We start from the raw sequence: 21,992 nt of genomic DNA on the forward strand, positions 1-21,992 counted from the left end.
CGCCGCCAACACCGCGATTTGCCATGAAGCTATTATGACTGCTACATTCAAGGTTTGTTCAGGCGTTTTCGAGCGTTGCAGGAAGCAGTTTTTCGAGGCTAGTAGAACCAGCTGTGACGGTATCGAATGGCTTCTTGTCATCTTCAGAGTATTCACCACTCCCTTTGGACTGTTCTCTGGGCCGTATATCGACACTGTCTCCCATGTCTGTCTCTTCGAAAGGGTCGATCGCTTTGCTTCCAGGCTTTCCGCGGCCTTCAAGAACAACATCATCCACGCCATCACTGACCAAATCGCCTTTTTGATTGCCTTTCGGGCTTGTTCGGGCGGATTTTGAAATTGGAGGGCGTACAGTTCCGTGAATAGTAACCCAGGCTGTCATGATACTGAGGGGCCTGTTGCCATCTGCAATGCCCCTTGCAAGATGCTCGTTCGTGGCTGGAACGTCTGTAGCCATCTCGATGCGTTGGATATCATGATGCCTCTGGCCAGTGCTTGGGATTGCTGTAGCGCTTTTTGCCGATAATGTGGCCCCAATCTCATAGTTCTGGCTAAAGAGGAGGGCGTCTGAAGCCACGAGGGAGGACTTTCGTATGATATCGTCCCCAACGACTGGAGCCGTCCTTGGGCTCTTTGGCGCGGGTGTAGGCGTCGAGCACCGCACGATTGGCACCGTTCTAGGTCGAGGCTTGTAGATGATGCTCGCTTCCTCGATCTCTTCCCACTGCCTTTGCCTGTCTGCTCTCTCATTTATCTTGCGATGACACTCGGCTCTTCTTGCATCCGCCGCAGACTTTTCCACGAGCTTTCGGGCAGCGCTTAGTTGGGCTTTTAGCCTCTCATGGGCCACTGCACAAGCATCCAGCTTGCCCAGCACCTCAGTAAGGCTGCAATCAGCCACCTCATCGCTCGAGATCTCGCCAACGGTATTGTCATCGAACAAACCCCTGTATTCTTTGTCTTCTGGCTGAAGGTAGATGGCTCTAGGGTACCGCCCAGGCAGGTGTTGGATCATATCTGTCCGACCAGGGGTCTGTGTCAAGACGTAGTCGGGATTGGCGTCACAACGATTCCATAGCCACCGCGCTTTCCAAAGCTCGATGCCGTAGATCTTGAACGATCTCAATGTGAATTTTCCACCGCGATTCGGGATGACGCGCTGGTCGCCAATGATCCAGTAGGCGATCTCAAAGATTGGATGACCCGGTAGAAATACGGCCTGGGGTTCTTTGCGTTGCAGGCGTCGACGATGCTCTTCAAGCATTTTCTCGAGGCACCCTACGCAGTACCTTTCCTCCCCGTGCTTTCCAAGCCCGTAAAGACCACCACGACCCTTTGGAGTTTGCTTGATCTTTCGGAGATTGGCCGCAGGCTCGTAATGTAGCTGAAAGTGCTTTGGGTCGGAGCACTGGCGAATTTCGAGGTTGACACAATGTGTGCCAGGCGGTATGACCGAGTCAGGGTGAGGGCAATTCATGTAGCGGCAGGTAGAATGTTGTATGCTTCCGGAAGTCGCCGGTACCTCTTGAAGCAAAAGCGCGAAAAATTCTCTTCTATTTCAGTGATGCCGCTTCAAACCGAGCGATTGAGAGGGTTGGTGACCATACAGGAGCTTCGCGAGGGTGTGCTGACACTGCATTTCTCCCTCGTCATCGCGTGCCTGTCGACCGTGCGGTGCCATGGTGCTTGTCTTTCTTGCGGTAGGAGGACTCGCGCAGGAGCCTTGATCCAGAAGACCTCAAGAGCTTGGGTCAAGTTGACATGTCGCGTCGAATCATCTTGGTTTAGGTGTGCCTGTAAGATGAGCGGAGCAAGGTGAAGGCGCCAAAGCCGAGGTAAATATAGAGGAGCTATGCATAAGACGACAGAACTGTGTATGCCAGTATAGGGGAAGACTTTGGTATTTGTGGTTTGAAATGTGCACGGGCGCGAGGCAAGAGACAGCAACGACTGCTTCAAAAAATGTCCGGAACAAGCGGTAGATGCACAACTAGCGCGGCCTTTGGCAACCAATCGGCGGGACTGGTTTTCGTAGCTAGCACAAAGTGACCTCTAAGTAGCACAGGCTTACCAGGGTATTACAAGGCTTTCATTATGTTGGCTTTGACTGTCAAATAGAAAAAGAGGAATGACCAAGATGCAAGGAGGGGAAGAAAAAAAAAAGTTGAAGAAAAGAAAAAAAAGAAAAAAAGTTGAGGATACCCAGACCTGAGTCGAACCGAAGAGCTCTGAAGAACGCGGGCCTACCTATCCCGAAGGACTGGAGGAGATTCCACGCACCATTACACCACGAATCTTCCCAAGCTAGAGTTCCTGAATTAAAAATATTACCTGCTAAAGTGTTTAAATACCAATGCAATTCAACTACAGGTTCATAATCATTCAGAGGCCTTGAGACCTCTAGATTATGCCCTGTATTCAGTCATCGCATGGCTCCAAGTACTTTCTGGTCACATAGAGGTGTGACTTCCCCACAATATGCGATTGTGCCCCTTCCAGCACTGTATGTAACGGAAATGGCAAGAACTACTAATTCAATGCACGACAAAGGGCAGAAAGAGGGAACTTCCCGACTGAACGATGCATGATGAGCTTCGCAAGTATATAGCTTCCATCACTTTCTCACAATATCTCTGGACTGCACGCAGTACCAAGGTGGATACAGGTGTAGCTAATGGCAGCGAAAGCTGGCTCGATGAGTGCTGAGTCGCGTAGGCAACCGGTGGTCAGTATGACCATCTATAAGCAAAGCCTCATATTGGGCCTACAGCCCGCTGCGAGACTTTATAAGCATAACGAGGCCAGATGAGTGATTGAGAGACTCGGGAGATGAGATGAGGATAGATTTGAGGTCTGCTGATCCTGGTGCAGATCTCAGCCTCGCTTGGTTAATCGTATCTACCCCCATTTACGCCATACAACAGACTTTTCGCTTAATTAATCCGCACCCGCGTACAATTTCTATAGTTAATGTATTTAAATCTATATCGTAACGTTAAATCTAATTCAATTATAAGAAATCTTATAAATTAATTCTTTAAGATCTTATTAATAAGTTTTATTTCTTTAGATTTTCTAAAAACTTACGTTAACTTTATTTAAAATTTCGATTTTTTAAAAAAGTATTTATCGATAAATATATAATATTATATAAATTATATAAACTTTATTATATAAACTTTATTAAGACTTTTTTAGAGACTAGCTATATATAATAAGATTTATATAAAAAAGTTTTAAAACTAATAAATATATATAAGTTATTTAATAAGAAATTTTAGTAACTACGCTTTTAAAAATACGAATTTTCGTAATATTTTATAAGAAAATCTTAAAATACTAGACTTCGTTATAGAGATTCTAATATTCTATAATAATTATATATTAATAATAAAATCTAAAAAGTATAAAAATATTATTTAATATTAATTTAATCTTAGCTTAAGTTTAAAATTAATCGATTCTATAGTTAATATATATAATAGAATAAGATAAAACTAAGCTAGAAAATCTTAAATTTATATATATAGCTAATTATAAATTTAAATTCGTTACGCTCTTTAATTAAATCGACTAAGTTAGCTCGCTAGCTCTTTCGAGCTTTCTTATTAAAAATTTAAATATATATTATTTAAATTTAAGATAACTTTTTTATTTTCTATTAAAATTTTAAGATTTTTTTTTAAATTATAGAGCGTAGTTTACGCGTCTTAAAGATTTAAGAATTTTAAAATTTAATCTTATAATTATTATAAGATAAGAGCCTTAATTATCGCTTATTAAAGTTCGCTTATTAAAGATCGCTTATTAAATTTACTCGATAGCTCTAATTAAAAAGAAAATTTATAAATTTAATTTATAAATCTTTACTCGTTATAGATAATAATATAAAATAAATAGATCGTAGTAAATCTATTAAGAGACGCTAGACTCGAATAGATATATATATTAATATAAATTATAATAGTTTCTTTCTTTCTAAATAATTATATTTATATAATTATAGACTAGAGAAATATACTTACTTCTTATTCTATATCTTCGAGCTTTTCTTATTATAATTAAAAAGAATTAAAGAAATTTAATATATATATATTAGAAAAAATTAATTAAGAACTTTTAAAATCTTAGTAAAATCTTTCTTCGACGACGATAGTAATAGCGATATCGTATTTTAGAGATTTATTTAATATCTCGTCGCGAGCGTATAATATTAATCTTAAAAGACTTTAATTTAAAGTAGATTAATAAATAATTAAATAATTGCTAGTTAAATAAATATCTTATTATAAAATAAAGCTATTAAATATTATTTTTAAACGAAGAAGAAATTATTAAGATAAAGTAATATAATTAATTCGAATACTTTTAATACTTTTAAGTCGTAAATATTAAATCGTAAATTAATATTAAATAAGTTTCTTTACGAGATATTATATTATTAACTCTATTAATTTTTTTATTAAAGATTTTATTATAATAAGATAGAAGAGATAAAAGAGATAGAAGAGATAAAAGAGATAGAAGAGATAAGAAGATAGTAGAAGAGAAGATAATAAAAGAAGAGATAAAAGAGATAGAAGAAGAGATAATAATAGTTTTTTTAAGATATAATAAATCGATAAGACTTAAAAAATAATAATTTAAGTTCTTCGATTTTAAGTCTAAATAGAAATAAAAGACTATTATTATTATGTTAATTAGTATATATAAAAGAATAAGATAGAGTTAAGCTAGAAAATCTTAAATTTATATATATAGTTAATTATAAATTCGAGGTTATTACGTCTTTTAGCTAGATCGACTAAGTTAGCCCGATAGCTCTTTTAAGCTTTCTTATTAAAAATTTATATATAGAAGTCTTATACTTTGAAGTACTCAGTTTGCGATATATATAGTTACTTTATAATTTCTCAAATTATAGAGCTCGCTTTACGCTTTCTAACGCTGTAAAAATTATAAAGTTTAATCTACTATTGATGAATTAAATGAATATTTAAATATAGTAATTATAATAGCTATATCAGACGCGTTCGACATCGAATAATAATCCTTCCACCTATTTATGTAATTATTCTTCTTTTACTATTCTATTAATTTTATTAATTCTATTAATATAAATATAATCGTCTTTAATACCCCTCGTCTAAAGATTACTTAATATTTTAGATATATATACCTCTATTACCCGCCTCTTAGAGCCTCTACTAACGCTCTTAGGCCATCTCTCGGCAAATTTATTATTATTAATAATTGAGGCCGTAAGCGAGTTTAATAGCTATTTACTACTGCTTATAAACGCGTTAAAAGGCTCTTAAAGAGCCCGAATGAATACGTTTTTTTCTATATACTCCTCTTAAGCTAGCGATAATATCTTTTAACCTAGCGATGCTATCTCTTAAGACGCGTCTTCCTTCTCTATTTATTCTTTATTATCCTATTTTAAAGCCTCTTAACGCGTGTTAGATTCTAAACATCGTTAAGAAGAAGCTTCTAAAAATATGATAATTATATTAGACGCGTTTGAAATCTATCTCTACTATATTAAGAAGTAAGAGAAGAAACTATAATAGATAAATGCGGAGAATACTGCGGAGAATATTACGGAGAATACTATAGAGAATACTACGGAGAAACTAAGCGATAATAAGATTATTATCGTTAAGAATACGGCTTAGCTCTTCAAGATCTTATATTATATTAGTTATTTACTTAGTTAGTTACTTAGCTAGCTATTTAATCTAATACTCTATAAGAGAAGAAGTAAGAGAAGAAATTATAATAGGTAAATGCGAAGAATACTACGGAGAAATCAAGCGGTAATAAGACTATTATCGTTAAAAACACGGCTTAGCTCTTTAAGATCCCACGTTATATACTCTCTACGATTCTATATCAAATTATTACTTAGTAAGCGAAGAATACTATTATAACTTAGTTTATTATTTCTACTATATTAAAAAGTAAGAGAAGAAACTATAATAGATAAATACGGAGAATATTACGGAGAATACTATAAAGAATACTATGAAGAAATTAAGCGGTAATAAGACTATTATCGTTAAGAACACGGCTTAGCTCTTCAAGATCCCACGTTATATACTCTCTACGATTTTATATTAAATTATTACTTAGTAAGCGGAGAATATTACTATAACTTAGTCTATTATTCTTATTATATTAATATAATATATTACTATAATAACGTTATAAGAGAAGAATCTACTATTATAGTTAATTGGGCCTCTATAGAAGAAATATCGAACGATATATATTTAAATAAATTGAAATCGTTCGATGTCTATAGCTATTTTATTATTCGAAAGATTTCACTACGATAGAAGATATTATAAGATTCACACTACTAATTAATACGTTATCTTTATTTCTTTTCGATATTTCGATACTTCTTATTATAGAAATATAATCTTTCTCTATTTTTTATAGATAATTATTACGAATTAATTCTTTATACTTAATATACCTTTCTAATTAAGCCTTAGCGCGCCTCTCTTCGTATATATATATCTATATATTATATAGATTAAATTAATTTTATAGTAGTGAAAGTAGATCAAAAACGTATAGTAAGCGATTAGAGTTCGATTTAACTTAGAAGAATTCAACTCTATGAATTTAATTTATAGGCCTTTACTTGTTAGTATATATAATAGAATAAGATAGAGCTAAGCTTGAAAACCTTGAATTTATATGTGCAGCCAATTATAAATTTAGGGTTACTACGCTCTTTGGTTAGACCGGCTAAGTCATCGCGGGTAAATAAATTAGCGTCCGCAACTATCAAAAAAATATCGCTCATCAAAGTTCCGGACAGCCCTGATCAAAAAACAGGTACACATTATTCGATTTTAGAATAACTTTTTTGTTTTCTATTAAAATTTTGAGATTTTTTTTTAAACTATAGAACGAAATGTGGGCTTTCAGAGAAAAAAAGAAGTTTTAAATTTAGTCTTATAGTTATTAAAGCGCAAGGAATTCAAATATCGCTCATCAAAGTTCGCTCGACAGCCGGACAGCCCTAATCAGATACACATTATTTGATTTTAGAATAACTTTTTTGTTTTCTATTAAAATTTTGAGATTTTTTTTTTAAATTATAGAATAAAATGTGAGCTTTTAGATTAAAAAAGAATTTCTAAATTTAGTCTTATAGATATTTAAAGGCAACGAATTTAAATATCGCCTATCAAAAGTTCGCTCATCAAATTTACTCGACAGCCCTAATCAAAAAAAATGGTTATTGTCATGAGATGCCTCAGGGATACCCATAGGGCCACTAGCGTAGGCTTGGCACCGCACATATCTGCCTGCAGACCACATAGATAATCAACATCTTTTACTACACACACATATATGATTCAAACCATAATGATTCCTTAACAATTGGTAGCAACACCTGGCCCTACTTCATAGGATATCCAGGCGTCATCAGACGTTTACGCAAAGCCCACATCAACACCTAATAGTGTGACGCTCCAAGCCGGACCTCCAACACACTCGCAGTCATCGAGTACCTTTTGACACCGTCCAAATCGATCCTTTCAATAGGCCTGTCGATATCACAATGAACTCATACGCTGCAAGACTTGCCTCATTCACGTCATGGCCACACGTATATCCAAGTGCCTCTGACGTAGCCCGTGCTGGCTTTCATCGAGAATTCGACCCTACTTTTCCATCTCCGGATCTCACTGTGTGCTCACTATGCGGTCTTGATCCTTGTGACTGGGATAGTGACAATCCATTTGATTTCCACGCTACTCGATCACCGGAGTGTCCATTTGTACGTGCAACACAGCAGAAGAAGAAGCATCGGAATCAGAAGACTCGCCAGCAATACAAGAGGTCTCTAAAAGCCACTCAGTCAGCCACTCAGCCAGAGCACTCAGTTGAACAAGAGGAGGAGTCACTACAACAGGCAAATGCGGAGAACACTGCGGAGAAACCAAGCGACAACAAGGCCACCATCATCAAGAACACGGCTCAGCTCTCCAAGACCCCACGTCATATGCTCTCTACGATTCCACATCAAACCACCACTCAGCAGGAGAACATCACTGCAATTTGGCCTATCATCTCCGCTGCACGATTGTGGCACACAATCACTGAGTTGAGCATACAAGAGAAGGATCTACTACGACGGTCACAGCCAAATCACTATGGCTATGGCAATTGGACCTCTGCAGGCAAGGGTCACATCGGACGATGCATATTTGGACGAATTGAAACCGTCCGATGTCTTGCTTCAACATCCATTTTACTATTCGAAAGGCTTTCACTGCGGCAGGAGAACTTATGGGATTCACACCACTAATTGGCCTGGTGTCTCCATTCCTTTCCGGCATTTCGAAAACTCACTCATTCATGCATGCATACTTCTTGCCATGAGGACATGGCATTTCTCTGTTTTTTGTGGGCAATTGTCATGAGATGCCTCAGGGATACTCATAGGGCCACTAGCGTAGGCTTGGCACCGCACATATCTGCCTGCAGACCACATAGATAATCAACATCTTTTACTACACACACATATATGATTCAAACCATAATGATTCCTTAACAGTTATGAATTTAATTCATAGGCCTTTACTCGTTTATTATATAAATTTAGTAAAAGATGTGTATTTTGATGTTATGTTGGTTTTATTGGACTTAAGAGCGTGCAAATTGGGGTAACGTGCAAATGGGGGTGGAAACGATTATCGGATACTAGGTCTCTTCCACGGCCCTTGAGCTTGTCCATCTGGCTCAGAGCTCGTTTGAGACTGTAGATGAAGTGAGCTCGCCCCTAGGCAGAGAATAACGCCGAGCTGATGTGCAGGGGTAATGACTGGACGTACCTCTCAAGCTCGCGAATAAGCTCCTGGTACTCGGACTGAGTATTCCGAAGAGTGTCAATTGTCTTCACAGTCAGACCACCTACGGCAACGAAGTCGCCAATGCTGAAGCCAAATGACATGCTTGCTGGGATGGCGCATCATTTTTGAAGGGACCGTGGGCGACAATCACTGTTTCGCCTCGAAGGCAGCGACATAACTGTGAGCAAAGAGTCTTCAGACGACCAATCAACTACTCTTACAATGGCTGTCTAGGCAGGTTGAATAGAGAAGGAACCTAGAAGCCTGATGAGGGACATTCAGCCTGAATATTTGCATTGCATCTCGCCAAGACTTGCACAGCCTTGGCGGCGAAAAATACTGCCCCCAAGCTCAGCTGGATCAGCCACCCACCCAAGAAGCGAGGGGAGCACGTCCAGACGCTCGTCCTTGACAATAGTAGAATTACTTGGGTGCTAATAGCGAAAGATATCGAGGAGGAGAATCTCTGGTCTCTACGCTGTACAGACACAATAGGGCCCAAGGAGGATTTCTGCTTCTCTTCACCGAAGGCAACTGAGATATTTCCCACCTGGTGCCACCGTTCAAGTAAATGGGCTGAAAAATTAGCACTAAAACAGAAAGCTCGGAAAGATTCATCGGCTACACTACTTACCATGACTACTTGTAACATGGCATAGCTTAGGATTGTAGTTCATTACCTCTGAGAAGCTCTGGTGGTCTTCAATGCTTCATGAGACGCCCCAGATATGACATCAGACTCTTTCAAACCTCATTCATGGATGTCTAACTCTAGCAGCAGTAATTAAGCTATCCTGATCGAAATCCCACTTCACCATCCCCATCAGAGCCACGGAAGAAAAGGGCGTTCCTCGCCACGTTTTATTATCGCTTTCGAAGAAATCCGGCTCGAAGCTGACCGAAGCATACCCTTGGATCAACTGGCGCCAGTAGCATGCCTCGGCCGCAGGCGTCAAGTATCGGTCCCGTAACGTTCTGACACTGTTGTCTGCAATCATCTTGGCTTTGGCTGGATTAGCGATTAGATCTTGCAACGTCTCTTCAAGATTTGACCAATCGTCGAGCACGGAGACCCAATTCTGCGCTGGCCCTGAATCCACCATTGCACCTGTGTATATCTCCCGCCATGCCAATCTGTGAGACACGAATACCGAGTGACAGTTGTGCTTATACTTGGCTCCACCGCTCCAGGACGCTCCCTTTACATCACCCACAAACATCCATCGACAGAAATCAGCCATGGGGATGATGTGGCTGTCAGGAGTATTGATGGACTCTGTGGCAACGTCTGCCCAGGGTTTGTCTTGCGCAACGCGTAATAGATCATGGCGGCTCTGGTATGGTGGCAAGATTATGCCCCGCCAGAGGAATTTCTGTGTCTTTTTTTCCCACGGCACTTCTTCCTCTATGACCCTCATATCGCGTCGTGATTTGATGTAGGATCCGATCATTGCCTCCGGCCAATCATACATCCCAAAATCCGGCATCAACCACAAGTTCTCCGTATCCGACTCAACGGGTTTTGTATATACCCAAAGGGTATCGTCTCCCTGAGCCATGTCGCCGACGTAAATCCTGAACTCGCAATTCGGAAGTTGAGCTCGGTCGGTATAGGCCATCAGTGCGCGGTTTATCGCATGCAGTGTCGCAAACCCTCGCGACTGATAATCCGCGAGTCCGTCTCCAGATATTATGTACAGTTCCCCTCTGTGTATCATCGCTCTTATTGAGCTTCCGACATGGTCCCCTTCTACAGAGTCAAAGTCTGCTTTTGCGACGTGGTTGAGTTCCCTGCGAGATACCATCTCATCGATATCGGCGTAGAGTTTTGGGAAGGCTGCAGAGCATTGCCGGTCTGAGAGTCCGTAGTCGTCGCCATCTCGTACTGCATCGAATTCCCAGCTGGCAAAGAGGTAACCCCGGAAAGTATTCGCGAATTGCGGGAGGAATTTTTTCCCATATTGCGCTTGGCTGTCCGCGCCGGCTTCGCTCTCTCTAGTTCCTAATCCTGAATAGGATATTAATAGTAGGAAGATCAGCAGACCTGCTGACAGACTGACACAGATGTTGCGATTTCTACCAGTCGTCAACCCGAGCATGACCGCTTTGAAGGATTACCCACAAAGGTGAAAACAGGAAAAGAAAAATAACTCAAGAAGGGTGGTGACATTACGGTTTAAGGGTTGATGTGAGACCCTGCCACCAACATCTCTGATGCACGCGGGGCAGAATACGAGTACTCGTATTCACTAGGATTTGCAATCTCTAAAATTCGATCTTTACAATTTATCGTTCCACAACATTGTAATAAAAAACTTAAAAAAACCCCCTAAAAGACTATAGAATGCGATTTTTAGAGCTCTAAAATTTATAAAAATTAGAGTTATATTAATAAGGTTATATGATATTATAATAGATCTCGATATCTATAAAGATTAATATACTATTATATAAATTTATTAATTTGAATTCAATTATAAAAATTATAATTTTTTAAGAGTCGCATTTTACGCTCTCTCCTCCTTTTTTTCTACTTTTAAATCATATATTTATAGAATAATAAATCATAAATTTTGGAGATTGTAAATCTTAGTGAATACAAGTATGAGTAATGGCAATTCTAGCCGACAGAATACGAACTACGCTATCCCCAGCCTTCCTTTGTGCAATCTCCAAAGCAGAATAATCGCGAACATTAGTTATGGTAAATTGAAAACAGAAGCGCATGTCGCGCAATGAACAAGATCTACTCTACTATGTACCTACATTGTATGAGATCTGAGATTGGCTGCATGATTGTCCGAAGTGTTTATACCGTAAATACAAATTATCCAGACCTGCCTAAAAATAAGTCGCTGCTACGCGTACAGCCCCTGTCTACTAGGCGTATATACCCTTTACGCCCAAATTATGTCTCCGGGATTTAGCCGTCAGCCCTCGGCAAAGGCTAGTCTATGTAAAATTCCAGCGCACCGTAAGAGCGAAGGAGCGAGTGTGTATAGGAGGGGCCCCTGGTGCCTCGAAGGGAGGGAGAATTTTGTTCACTCGTGATCGCTCTATAGATAGCAAGACCACCAGCTTTGGAGCTCTTAAGACTGCGTGTACCTGATATAAAGGGGGGCTGTACGCCTAGTAGACAGGGGCTGTAATCGTATCTACCCCCATTCGCGCCATCTTAAATCCGATAAATCTGACATAGATAGCTACCACTACCATAGCTACTACTACCACTCATTCAAATAGCCTACTACCACAGTCTACCATAATGGCCAATACTACGGTATCATAGTCGCCGTCTATAGGCCTGGCATAGTAGATATTTCTATCCTAGACTCAAATGTAGTCTACTTAAGCCTAATTAAGAAAAAGACTACTACACCTCTCGCATTAGGCCTACTACTACTATTAAATCTCGCTTTATTACAGTAATAATAGCGAGATAGAAGAGATAAAAGAGGTAAGAAAATAGTAGAAGAAGAGGTAGAAGAAGAAGAGGTAATAGAACAAGAGGTAGTAACGGTTTTTTCAAGACATGGTAGGCCGATAAGGCCTAAAAAACGGTGATTTAGGCTCTCTGATATAGAAGCCTTAATAGCAATGACAGATCGATATTATTATGCTATTTTGCTATAACAAATTTGGTGAAAGGTAGGCATTTTGGTGTTGCGTCGGAATTATCGGATTTAAGATGGCGCGAATGGGGGTAGATACGATTACGCGTAGCAGCGACCTAAAAATAAATCTTCAATGCCGAAAGAAGGCATTAGCCAAAGGAGGAGCCAATTGGACGAACTTTGACGCCACCAAACCCAACCAAGACTGGTGGCCTAAGCACGAGGCTTTTGACAAGTGTTCTCCGGGTTACAGCTCGGCAGAGGCGAAAAAAAGTTCGGCAGGGGTGATAAGAAAACGCGAGAAAGTTAATAGACTAATTTAGATAATCTAATTAAAAAGTATAATAACTTTAAATTTATAATTAATAATATATATATAATTAAATCTTTTAAGCTTTATTCTATCTTATTCTTTTATATTTATTAATAAGTTTAAATTTATAAACTTAACTTATAGAAAGTAATAGATAAGTTTTTAATAAGCGTATTTAAATTTCTTATCTTTATATAATAAGACTATTAAAATACGTAAGTTACGCTTTATAATTTCAAAAATATTAAAAGATTATTAAAAATAAAAAAGTTATCTTAAATTTAAATAATATATACTTATTTTTTTAATAAGAAGACTTAAGAGAATTAGTAGATTAAATTAAATAATTTAATTAAAAAGTATAGTAATCTTAAATTTATAATTAATTCTATATATATAAAATTAAGATTTTTTTTAGCTTAGTTCTATCTTATTCTTTTATATATATTAATTAAGAGATATAAAGATATAAGATAGAGTATGAGTTTGTAAGAATTTTATGATTTGGGGTATGGAAATGTAATTCGCCCGATCAAGGAACTTGCAACAATTGGAATCATTTGCTAGATGAAACCGTTGAATTTCGGGCTCGCGCTGTGTGCTATCTACTTTTCTCGATGACTTACGGCCATTCACGCCCACGTTACGATTCCGAAAGTACCCGGTCGCTAATTGAACTCCATATATACTCTCAGCAATCTTCCCGCTCTCTGCATAATCCACCCATCGGTGCTGCTTGGTCACGCTTTCCCGAAGTGTCATACCATCCGCTCTGGCTTCCCTATCGCCTTCTTTGAGCCAGCTACACCGGTTGTCTAATGCCTTGAAGATTTGAACGCAGTCTTTGGCGTGACCGAGGATTGCACGACACTTGGTCCCGTGTGACCTCTGCAGCCTTGTCGTTGGATGAAAAACCGATGGGATCCCGGCTTTCGGCATCGCGGTAAAGTATTTGACTGCTGTCATCAGGAAAAAGCTCACTCGGAAACACTGTTCGAGAATTGCCTCCTTCATCGAGTAGCTTTCTGGCGACAGAGTCGGTCAGAGGAAATGATTGACTATGCGGTTGGGGTACATGAAAGATGGTACCTCCGACTCCGTGACGGTCTACCTGAGGATGGCCTTGAAGTAAAGGCATCTTGCTATCACCAACGATATCAATACTTTTTATGTAGTCTCTTTGTATTGCTAATGAAGCATTTCTCCCCCGTACAAATCGCTTATGTAGAGCAATGAGGCCTCCAGGGACAACCGACCTATGCGAACTTTGCCCGCTTCCTCCGCCTCTCCTCGCTCTCACTTTCCAGGTTTGGAGCTTTGTTGCGAAGACTCGAGCATCTTGGCGATCTCTTCTATGAACTTTGCAGGCAGCTTCAGGTGTCGTCGAGGAAGGGGTTGGACATGCGTTGGCCGTCATTCTAACGGGAGGGGCCGGCAAGTTGTCGTGCTCCCTCGTCTTCGTGACAGGTTCGAAACCCGAACAAGCGTCGTTGCCGCCCTTCTCCGTTTCGTTGTCATGGCTCTCTGGACTTGATTTTGTGGCTTCTGATGCCGGTTTCGCTCCGGAGAGATTCTTATGAGCACGCGGAAGAGGAGCTTTTGGTTTGAATTTTAGCTTGAAAGTGACCCCTGGCGTGGGCTGAGAAGTCAAAGAGGAGGGTTGTGCACCGGCGTTGGGGACTGTGCGGCGGGCACGCTCTTTTTTGAACGTGGCTCTTTTGTAGGCAAGCTTGTCAAGCTTGACGCTCGTTTTCTGCCTTTTCCGAGCTGTACTACGTCCTGAGGCACCGCTCGCTGCCTCACTTCCAACCTCGGAGTCTTGGAAAGTGTGTGTTAGCGCGGGCAAGCAAGAGTGAGAAGCCAACAAAAGCTTACCGTTGTTGTCGTCCTTCACCTCTTCCTCCTTCATGTCCCTTCAGACATGTTTAAATCTCCCCTCCTTTGCCCTGACCCATGAGAGTGGTCATAATGACAGGTTATTTGGGGTAGTGCTGCGTTAACGATGCCGGCCGTCTTCTGGGCGACCAGCATATGACTACCTAGTAACAGTCCATTAAGCTCTGATACGACGCCAAAAGTAGCTAGGCGCCTTCTGAAAGTATGTCGTCGAAGAATGTGGCAAGCTCAGGGAAAGCACGCCAGGAAGGGACGGAACCGATCGGGTCTCCCGGTAGAGCGACTCGACGATGTAGGTGAATGTATGGAGAAAGAGGCTGACGGTGTGTCAAGACAGGATTTTTTTTTGTGTTACTTCGGCTGCTAGTCGAATCAGAGGAGAAGCATGCTGCGGCTATCTCAAAAGAGAATATAAATGGAACTAGTTAACGGGGTACTGGTACTGGAAGTTTGTTCAACAGTACTGAAAGATATGTTATGTATAGATGTTTGTGTATGAAAGAAGAGAAGAGCCGCGAGTTTGGGGTTCTAGATACCCTAGGATGCCAAAGGGAATCAATTCAAATAGGTGAGTGACATCGATGATCACTTTCAAACCTTCGTTTAGACAGAAATGAATGTGTTGAGGGGAGTGAAATTTATCATCAGGAGGCTACTTCCTTCACGTGGTGCATGGCAGTGAGATGAGATGTGAGTTGGATCATTACACGTACTTTTGTGACGCCAGAAATTGCTTCTTAGACAGTAATCTCTGCCTTCATTGATGTTTGTATCCCGGGGTGTATATGACTCGTTGCTCATCAATCGTTCAGTCATAATTGACGTAAAGGACCCTTGTTGCTATACCTCCCATAAAGACAAACGGTAAATACTTCAGACCAATCACTATTCTTCTTCACCCTTCCTCCCTCGCCAGCTTCACAGCTCGCACATCCCACGGACTGCTGTCCCCCTTGCCTATCTCATGGCTCACTCAATCGCTTGACTCCTACCTCTCTTGCTCCACGGTTGGCGCTCCGCTGTTTACCCTTGGCTTTCTGTGGCAAAGCCTCGATGCTGGATTTGGAGCAAATTTCGGAGGTGGAGATGGCTGCACTGCTGCGGTGGCATAAGGGCCTGAGCCAGCTTGGGAGACCAAAGATAGAGGGTCTTCCCTTCCATTCGCAACCTCCAGGAAACGGGCAGAAGTGCGGGCTGGTAGTTGGCGATCGAAAGCTGGTGAGCTGGATAGAGCCGCATCCTGTGTCGTTCTAGCGGTAGAGTTGGGACGTGAGACAGCCTGACAGCCGACTTGTGTTCCGGAAGAATGAGCAGAATCAAAGGGTGATCGTGTGAGGTCGGGAGACGCTGAGCAGGCTTGAGCCGCCTTATTTGTTCTTCTCGTGATATGCGCGAGCACACTACCCGACGCCTGTGGTACGAAGGTATTGGGCCTGGCGGGCTCTTGACTCTGATCTAGATCGCATCTCTTCCTTTTTCCGCTGTTAGCCGGTAGGTCGTTACCCACATAGACGACAGGTACAGCACGCCTGTATCCTTCGAAAAGAGCATGCACGGAGTCGGTCGGCTTCTCTGGCTTCTCTGACACCGCTTCCTCTGCCAGCTCCCCACTCCTTCCAGTCAATTGCTCTTCAGCACATTGACCTTCTTCTTCTGCTCCTGCGTCTGCCTTCCTCTTTCTTTCAGCCATTATAGGCATCCACTTCTCTTCGACCATGCGATCCTCCTTCTTATCCAGCCTCCGGAAAGCCTCGCTCAGCGAGCAACCTCGGACGTCGCAAGCGTTAATCTCGCAGACTTTATTTTCTGCTAAGACTCCTCTCATGTCCCTAGTAACTGTATCAAGATAGAAAGACTCTTCATCATGGCCCAAATACAGGGTAAATGGTCCGTCTGCCGGGTCTTCTGGAAGATCGAAATGCCCTTCGGCTGGGCGGTCACAGAGTTCGTCAAAGGTCTTCACTCCTTGCCACTTTGCGAGGAGGTGCATTTGCGGGGCTCGGAGAGTGTAGTAAATACCGCCGTACTGTGGTATTGTCCGCCTTTCAGGTATGATCCAGTACTGGACTGAGGTGAGGGGATGAACGTAGAGTGTTGAGCCATCTGGCTTGTGCTTCCAAACGTGCTGGCGAAGATCAACAAAGAGAGCCTCCAGGCACTTCAAACACCACCATTCTTGTCCGCTAGCACCGAGTCCACGTCTGCCTTGAGAGCCTTTCTCGGTTTTCCTGACATTTTTGAGAGAATCGATGGCCTCATAGCCAATGACGTTGCTCGCTGGATCACAGTCTCCAAGCTTTTCCAAGCTCGCACGGTATGAGCCAGGAGGTGTGACCTTGTTCGGACAATCAGAGTGGCGGCAGGTGGTATCTTTCAGTCCTCGAGGACGATTGTAGGAGGAGGGTACTTTCTGGATGACGAATCGATAGCATTCTGTTGTCTGTCAGTCCAACTGCTCATTTCCAGTAACGGTGAGTTATCGTGACCTTCGTAGAGCTTTTGTAGGACTCTAAGCTGGTCGCTAGCCCAAGTTTGGTGACGAGCACGACCACGCGGCATGAAGACTGTGCTGCCTTCAAGGAGGCTGCACGGCGCTTGCTTTGATCGGAAGGGGTTGAGACCCCTTCAGATGAAGGGGATTGCCACTAGATGAGCCATGATAAAGCGGGATGACTTGATCTGCTACCGTCAAATGATGGGTTATATCTTAATCGGAAGGGAAACGCAGATGCTAGAAGTGTTAAGGCCGAATACTGCCGGCGGAACCTTTGGGCGTGGATGAGGAAAACAAAGGAGGAAACTTCCGGTGATTGGCCGATTAGTCGAATGCCGGGTCGTCAACCCTCAGAGCTTGAAATACATGCGGGACTGTCTGCCTTGTTGCCATTAGGCTAAGGTAGGGTGTTATTAAGCGTAGAAAAGATCATAGCAAAAAGGTAGCAAGAAAAAATTAAGAGAAAAAAAAATAAAACAAAAAGCAAAAGAAACAACGGCAACTGCAAGGATCGAACTTGCGGGCTATTTAGCAAGGGTTCAGCAATTTACAATTGAAAATCCGGTAATCCCGAGGAATGGTGCACCACTGAGGCCGCTGAATGAAATGGTGATTCGCTAAATCATTTATTGCGTATGCTGAAAAAATGCGAATGTCGGCTACGAAAGCATTTGACTCTAACTTCTCACATCATGCGCACTATGATCTTACGCATGCACGATCGATGTTTTGTAGGGGCAAGCAGCCTGGTGGATGGAGCGATTGCAAGTCCTAGGCGTAGCATCATTACACAGCAGCAGTAAACAAAACAAGATGAAGGAGTGACTGTACGCAATTGTTACATAGGTCGACGAACAGGATTTAGACTGTAATACAAGACCTAGGCTAAAAGCATACTGCTTCGACTTCTCAGTGGGCACTGATGCTGAGTGAAAAGGGTCAAATGTACCACTTGGAAAGCCTTAGAGCGCTATTAGGCCACCAGACTTTCCGCTTGGCTTGTAAAAGACTATTCAACGGGGTTCCATTGTCAAAAAGGTGCAACGAAAGAAAATATGAGGTCAAATTTGAGGTCTGCCGCTCGTCCCGGAGAGTTTTCGCCAAGCCGCGCTTGAAGCGCACTTCTTGACCTCATACTATCAGTACTTTCGGCTTTCTATCATACAATCCAGCGTTTGTCCAACACTCGTCTCTAGCAATTGTCAACAGCCACCAACAGGATGCGCTATGTCCTTCTCCAGGCTTCCCAGCAATGAAACGCTACCATCAGCATCGACCCCATTGTAGACCCTGAAGCTGCCCCACGATAGCTGGTCTCACTCCGCACCGGCCTCTTATCTTGGCCTGGAGAGCCTTGCCCTTGGCTGCAGACTGACTTTGTACATTTTCGTAGTGGATGATCACAATTTCGGGACCCTCTACCTCGTAGGCGCTCATCTATCACCCACATTAGCATGACGACAAAGTCATCTTCTAGCGTCTAGCTACTTACCGGTCTCTCCAGAACCAATATTTTGAGCCGATACTCAGGCTTAACATGTCTCAGAAGCTCTGGAAACCAGTGTGGGACGACCGCCTTTTTCGTAATGGTGAGGGGTGGTGCCTCAGAATCCTTGCCACTCTGCTTTCGTGAATAAAGATCCATTCATCCATCCTTCGAATGATCAAAAGGCAACACTCATAAGACCCCACCTTCGGCGTCTGTACTCCAATGAACCCACCATTTTTGAACGGAGAACCTCGCCTACTATGTTGCTTTTCCTGCTTCCGTAAGTCTGGGGTTGCTCTTGTCAACAGGAGTGATGTAGGTAAGGAGAGCCTTTCCAAGAATCAACCTGTCAGGCTTCGTCATCTCGGCGGAGATATCGATATCCTTCTTTATTTTCGTGGAGACAGTGGAGGTCCGCTCCGGCTTACCCTCCACTGATAGCCGCGGGTACACAAGCCCATTTTCCCGGTATTTTTTAGCCTCGAAGTAGAGTTGGGCGATTTCGTTTGCTTTAATGTCAGTCTCTGCCGTCCCGACGATCTGTTCCCATGACACAAAGGCTCCAATAGCACCAAAAATTTCGGCTCTTACTCGAGGGACCCAATTGTGATAGCCCGTCTGTCTTGCCCAGTCCGGAAAGCTTGGAGAACTGCGCAGAAGAGCTCTTTCTGAAGTCATCCAAGGATCTTCTATGTAAGATCAAGTTCAAAGGGTCATAGGATAATGGGATAAGGGAAAACCAGCGAAAGTAATCACACGTTCCGGTAAAAACCATTTTGTATGTTGTTGTATTGTATGGGAGATTAACGAGTGCTTTCTTGCAGGCTGTTCTCGCACTTCGTGATAGGGATCTGACTCATCGACAGAGCAGGAGCACCAATTTTAACGAAGCGTGATTGCTTTTTCAATACCTGTGGTGTGACCTCCACCTGGAAATATCTTCTCATTAGTATCTCCGGGAAGACGCCGCTCCGAGAGCGGTATCAACCAAGTCCCCCAAAATTTGTGCAGGGTTCTTAGTCTCCATATATTTCCAAGGGGACTTCTTGCATCTGCGAATCCCGAGATCGAGACGAGGTATCCTCAGAATCTGACACAAGAAATCGCACCATCGCCAATCAGTCGCCCCAAAATGGCGCCTGATGCGTGTCGTAGAAGGAAGATGCTTCAGAAGAAGAGTCTTTGGTTTCCAAATTTCCTTGTGTGGGTTCCTCCAGTGACGCGCTCTCAGTGGAGGATTCCTTGTCTTCGCTGAAATATCGCCGACGCCAGTAAAGGTTTGGGTGGCTCAGGCGCCACCGTATTCCTCTTTCTCCAAGGTTTTTGTTGTCTTGTGTCATCAAGTAGTCATTGTTGAGGGCGCCAAATTTGACCGTTGGGTGTCCCTTGTCCTGGCCAATGTCAGTATGAAAATATATCTGAAAGAGTGTCAGTTACCTTTCCCTCGGTCTTCTTAGACATTCCGTTCTCTTCCTCTATCATTTCGAGAAGCTCTCCTATAATTGCTTCTCTAACACCGACGGCGACCTCGATCTCTTCTTGAACTGGTCCTTGTGACTCTTCGGAACTTCCGCTGATAACGATTCCTCCGGTGTGCCAGCTTCTTCCAGATATCTTGCTACATCCAGTCCTCGGTGTTCAGTCACATCGTAGCTTCGGCCTGGCTCTTCCTGATCTTTCGACCCGTAGATGTATATGTAATCTAATGTTGGGAGGTAGGATCCCGAAAGTAAAATGATAGTGTGGGAGAGGAAGAGCTATCAAAAGCTGAGGGTTTAAGATCCGCGGGATACAACTGAGCTTCAGATGTTTTTGGTTGCGTAAACTATTGTGTGAGTGATGTTGATCAGTCGCTAAATACCGCAAATCTCCGAGAGATGAAATGGCAAGACTAGGCGCATTCACGCACCCCGATAGCGCAGCATGTTGTACAGATTTCCGACGTCATGAGGCTTCCGACCAAGTGCTTTTCGAATCTGAAGACGCGCCATCGGCTTCTGACGCGTCGCCATCGACTTCAGGTGAGGAGACATTATGAGATTCTGGAGAGGTGGCATCTACTTCTGGCATGCTAAAGTAGGCTTCTGATAAGGTACCACTGGCCTCGACATGCTACCGTCGGCCTCTGATGAGGTGCCATTGGCTTCGGACATGGCGTCATCTTCTGACCGAATGCTGTCTAATTCCGATGGTGTGTCTTCCATCACGAAGTCCGCTGACAACAAGTTCTCTTCCTGGTCGATTTCAGACTCAGATCGGGTGAGGCGGAATCTGCCCATATCTAACAGTGACTTTTCCCAATGCGGTAGCTCATGTTCCGACTTGGGCGAAGACGCTTGGGATCGGGCCTCGTTCATGGGCCAGATCCCTACCTCAGGAGTGATGTCTGATGCCAAAGTAGAGGCATCGTCTGGCACCGTGGCGGATAACCGTACTACCCGAGCGGGGAACCTCACCCATACCTGACCATTTGGAGGTCCAAGGCGCCAGGGCACCCTGTTCCAAAAGATCAGGGCCAAGTCCCTGTCTTGCGGCGATCGAAATGGCGAGTAAGGTAGTTCGCAGCGTTCCATCTTTGCCCGTTTGCCACTGGCTGATGATCGAAATCGACCATGCGTTGAGCTCGAGCTTGTTGACGCCAGTCACGTGACCTCACTTCTTAACGTGCACACGAAGGGCAAAGGAAGTCAGGGCATTTTTGACTGCAGTGGCAAGGTTGGAGGCGCCTTTGCGAGGAAAGACGCAGTGTGGGCAAGAGAATACTGGCCTCGCTGGTAATTATTTTTATATATAAAAAGCATGATGGTGTCTACACCTGCTTTGAATCTGTTAAAGATAAACCAGCTCGTGGCCTTGACAGAGTTATGGCTGTGAAGGAAAGGGCAAAATAAGGTAATGTTGAGGGAAACATGTCAACACTGAAGACTGTTCTCGACATGCTGGATCCTAGAGCATATAGTGAAGCTCGGTATTGCTGATGGCAGAAGATAGGGTAGCATGATTCGATTTGCCACTACAGGCAAGGTGTAAGATGTAGAAGATACTTACCCCAATTGGTAGTCAGTATGTGTGGTGGGAAGAGGAAGAGGCTGGAAATTCGGGGGTTTAAATCGAAGAGGATGCTCATGGGACATTCTTCGCCGAGCGTGAATTTCGGAGACGAATGAAGGAAATCCCTTGCTGGTTGTCATGGCAGAAAAGGAAGGAGGAGAAGAGTGAATGGGATTGGTGAGTGACTCTGCTAGATGATTCACCAACATCCGTGTTGTGATGTAAGCGGAACAGTGACTGCTAACTTCACAGTGAT

General features: G+C 42.7%; 6 protein-coding genes across 6 annotated transcripts; 1 reads left to right on the forward strand and 5 right to left on the reverse strand.

Annotated features, from left to right (window-relative positions):
- Positions 1 to 58: 58 nt before the first annotated feature.
- HO133_006311 (uncharacterized protein) lies at positions 59 to 1,477 on the reverse strand (the record flags this gene model as incomplete). Its single annotated transcript, XM_037297209.1, has 1 exon — positions 59 to 1,477. One exon carries the CDS (start codon positions 1,475 to 1,477, stop codon positions 59 to 61), a length of 1,419 nt encoding a protein of 472 aa, XP_037147334.1.
- A 6,146-nt stretch (positions 1,478 to 7,623) lies between these two features.
- Positions 7,624 to 8,335, forward strand: HO133_006312 (uncharacterized protein; the record flags this gene model as incomplete). Its single annotated transcript, XM_037297210.1, has 2 exons — positions 7,624 to 7,633; positions 7,659 to 8,335. 2 exons carry the CDS (start codon positions 7,624 to 7,626, stop codon positions 8,333 to 8,335), a joined length of 687 nt encoding a protein of 228 aa, XP_037147335.1.
- A 1,299-nt stretch (positions 8,336 to 9,634) lies between these two features.
- HO133_006313 (uncharacterized protein) lies at positions 9,635 to 10,978 on the reverse strand (the record flags this gene model as incomplete). Its single annotated transcript, XM_037297211.1, has 1 exon — positions 9,635 to 10,978. The coding sequence occupies one exon, from the start codon at positions 10,976 to 10,978 to the stop codon at positions 9,635 to 9,637; it is 1,344 nt and encodes a 447-aa protein (XP_037147336.1).
- Positions 10,979 to 13,608: 2,630 nt separating this feature from the next.
- Positions 13,609 to 14,715, reverse strand: HO133_006314 (uncharacterized protein; the record flags this gene model as incomplete). The annotated part of the gene is made up of 2 exons (XM_037297212.1): positions 13,609 to 14,624; positions 14,682 to 14,715. 2 exons carry the CDS (start codon positions 14,713 to 14,715, stop codon positions 13,609 to 13,611), a joined length of 1,050 nt encoding a protein of 349 aa, XP_037147337.1.
- Positions 14,716 to 15,690: 975 nt separating this feature from the next.
- On the reverse strand, positions 15,691 to 17,261 carry HO133_006315 (uncharacterized protein; the record flags this gene model as incomplete). Its single annotated transcript, XM_037297213.1, has 2 exons — positions 15,691 to 17,135; positions 17,189 to 17,261. The coding sequence occupies 2 exons, from the start codon at positions 17,259 to 17,261 to the stop codon at positions 15,691 to 15,693; spliced, it is 1,518 nt and encodes a 505-aa protein (XP_037147338.1).
- Positions 17,262 to 19,803: 2,542 nt separating this feature from the next.
- Positions 19,804 to 21,258, reverse strand: HO133_006316 (uncharacterized protein; the record flags this gene model as incomplete). The annotated part of the gene is made up of 3 exons (XM_037297214.1): positions 19,804 to 20,076; positions 20,123 to 20,299; positions 20,782 to 21,258. The coding sequence occupies 3 exons, from the start codon at positions 21,256 to 21,258 to the stop codon at positions 19,804 to 19,806; spliced, it is 927 nt and encodes a 308-aa protein (XP_037147339.1).
- Positions 21,259 to 21,992: the final 734 nt, after the last annotated feature.

Source organism: Letharia lupina (genome assembly GCF_014066315.1).
Source record: "Letharia lupina isolate WasteWater1 chromosome Unknown contig_24, whole genome shotgun sequence".
In the NCBI taxonomy this organism is placed as follows: Eukaryota; Fungi; Ascomycota; class Lecanoromycetes; order Lecanorales; family Parmeliaceae; genus Letharia; species Letharia lupina.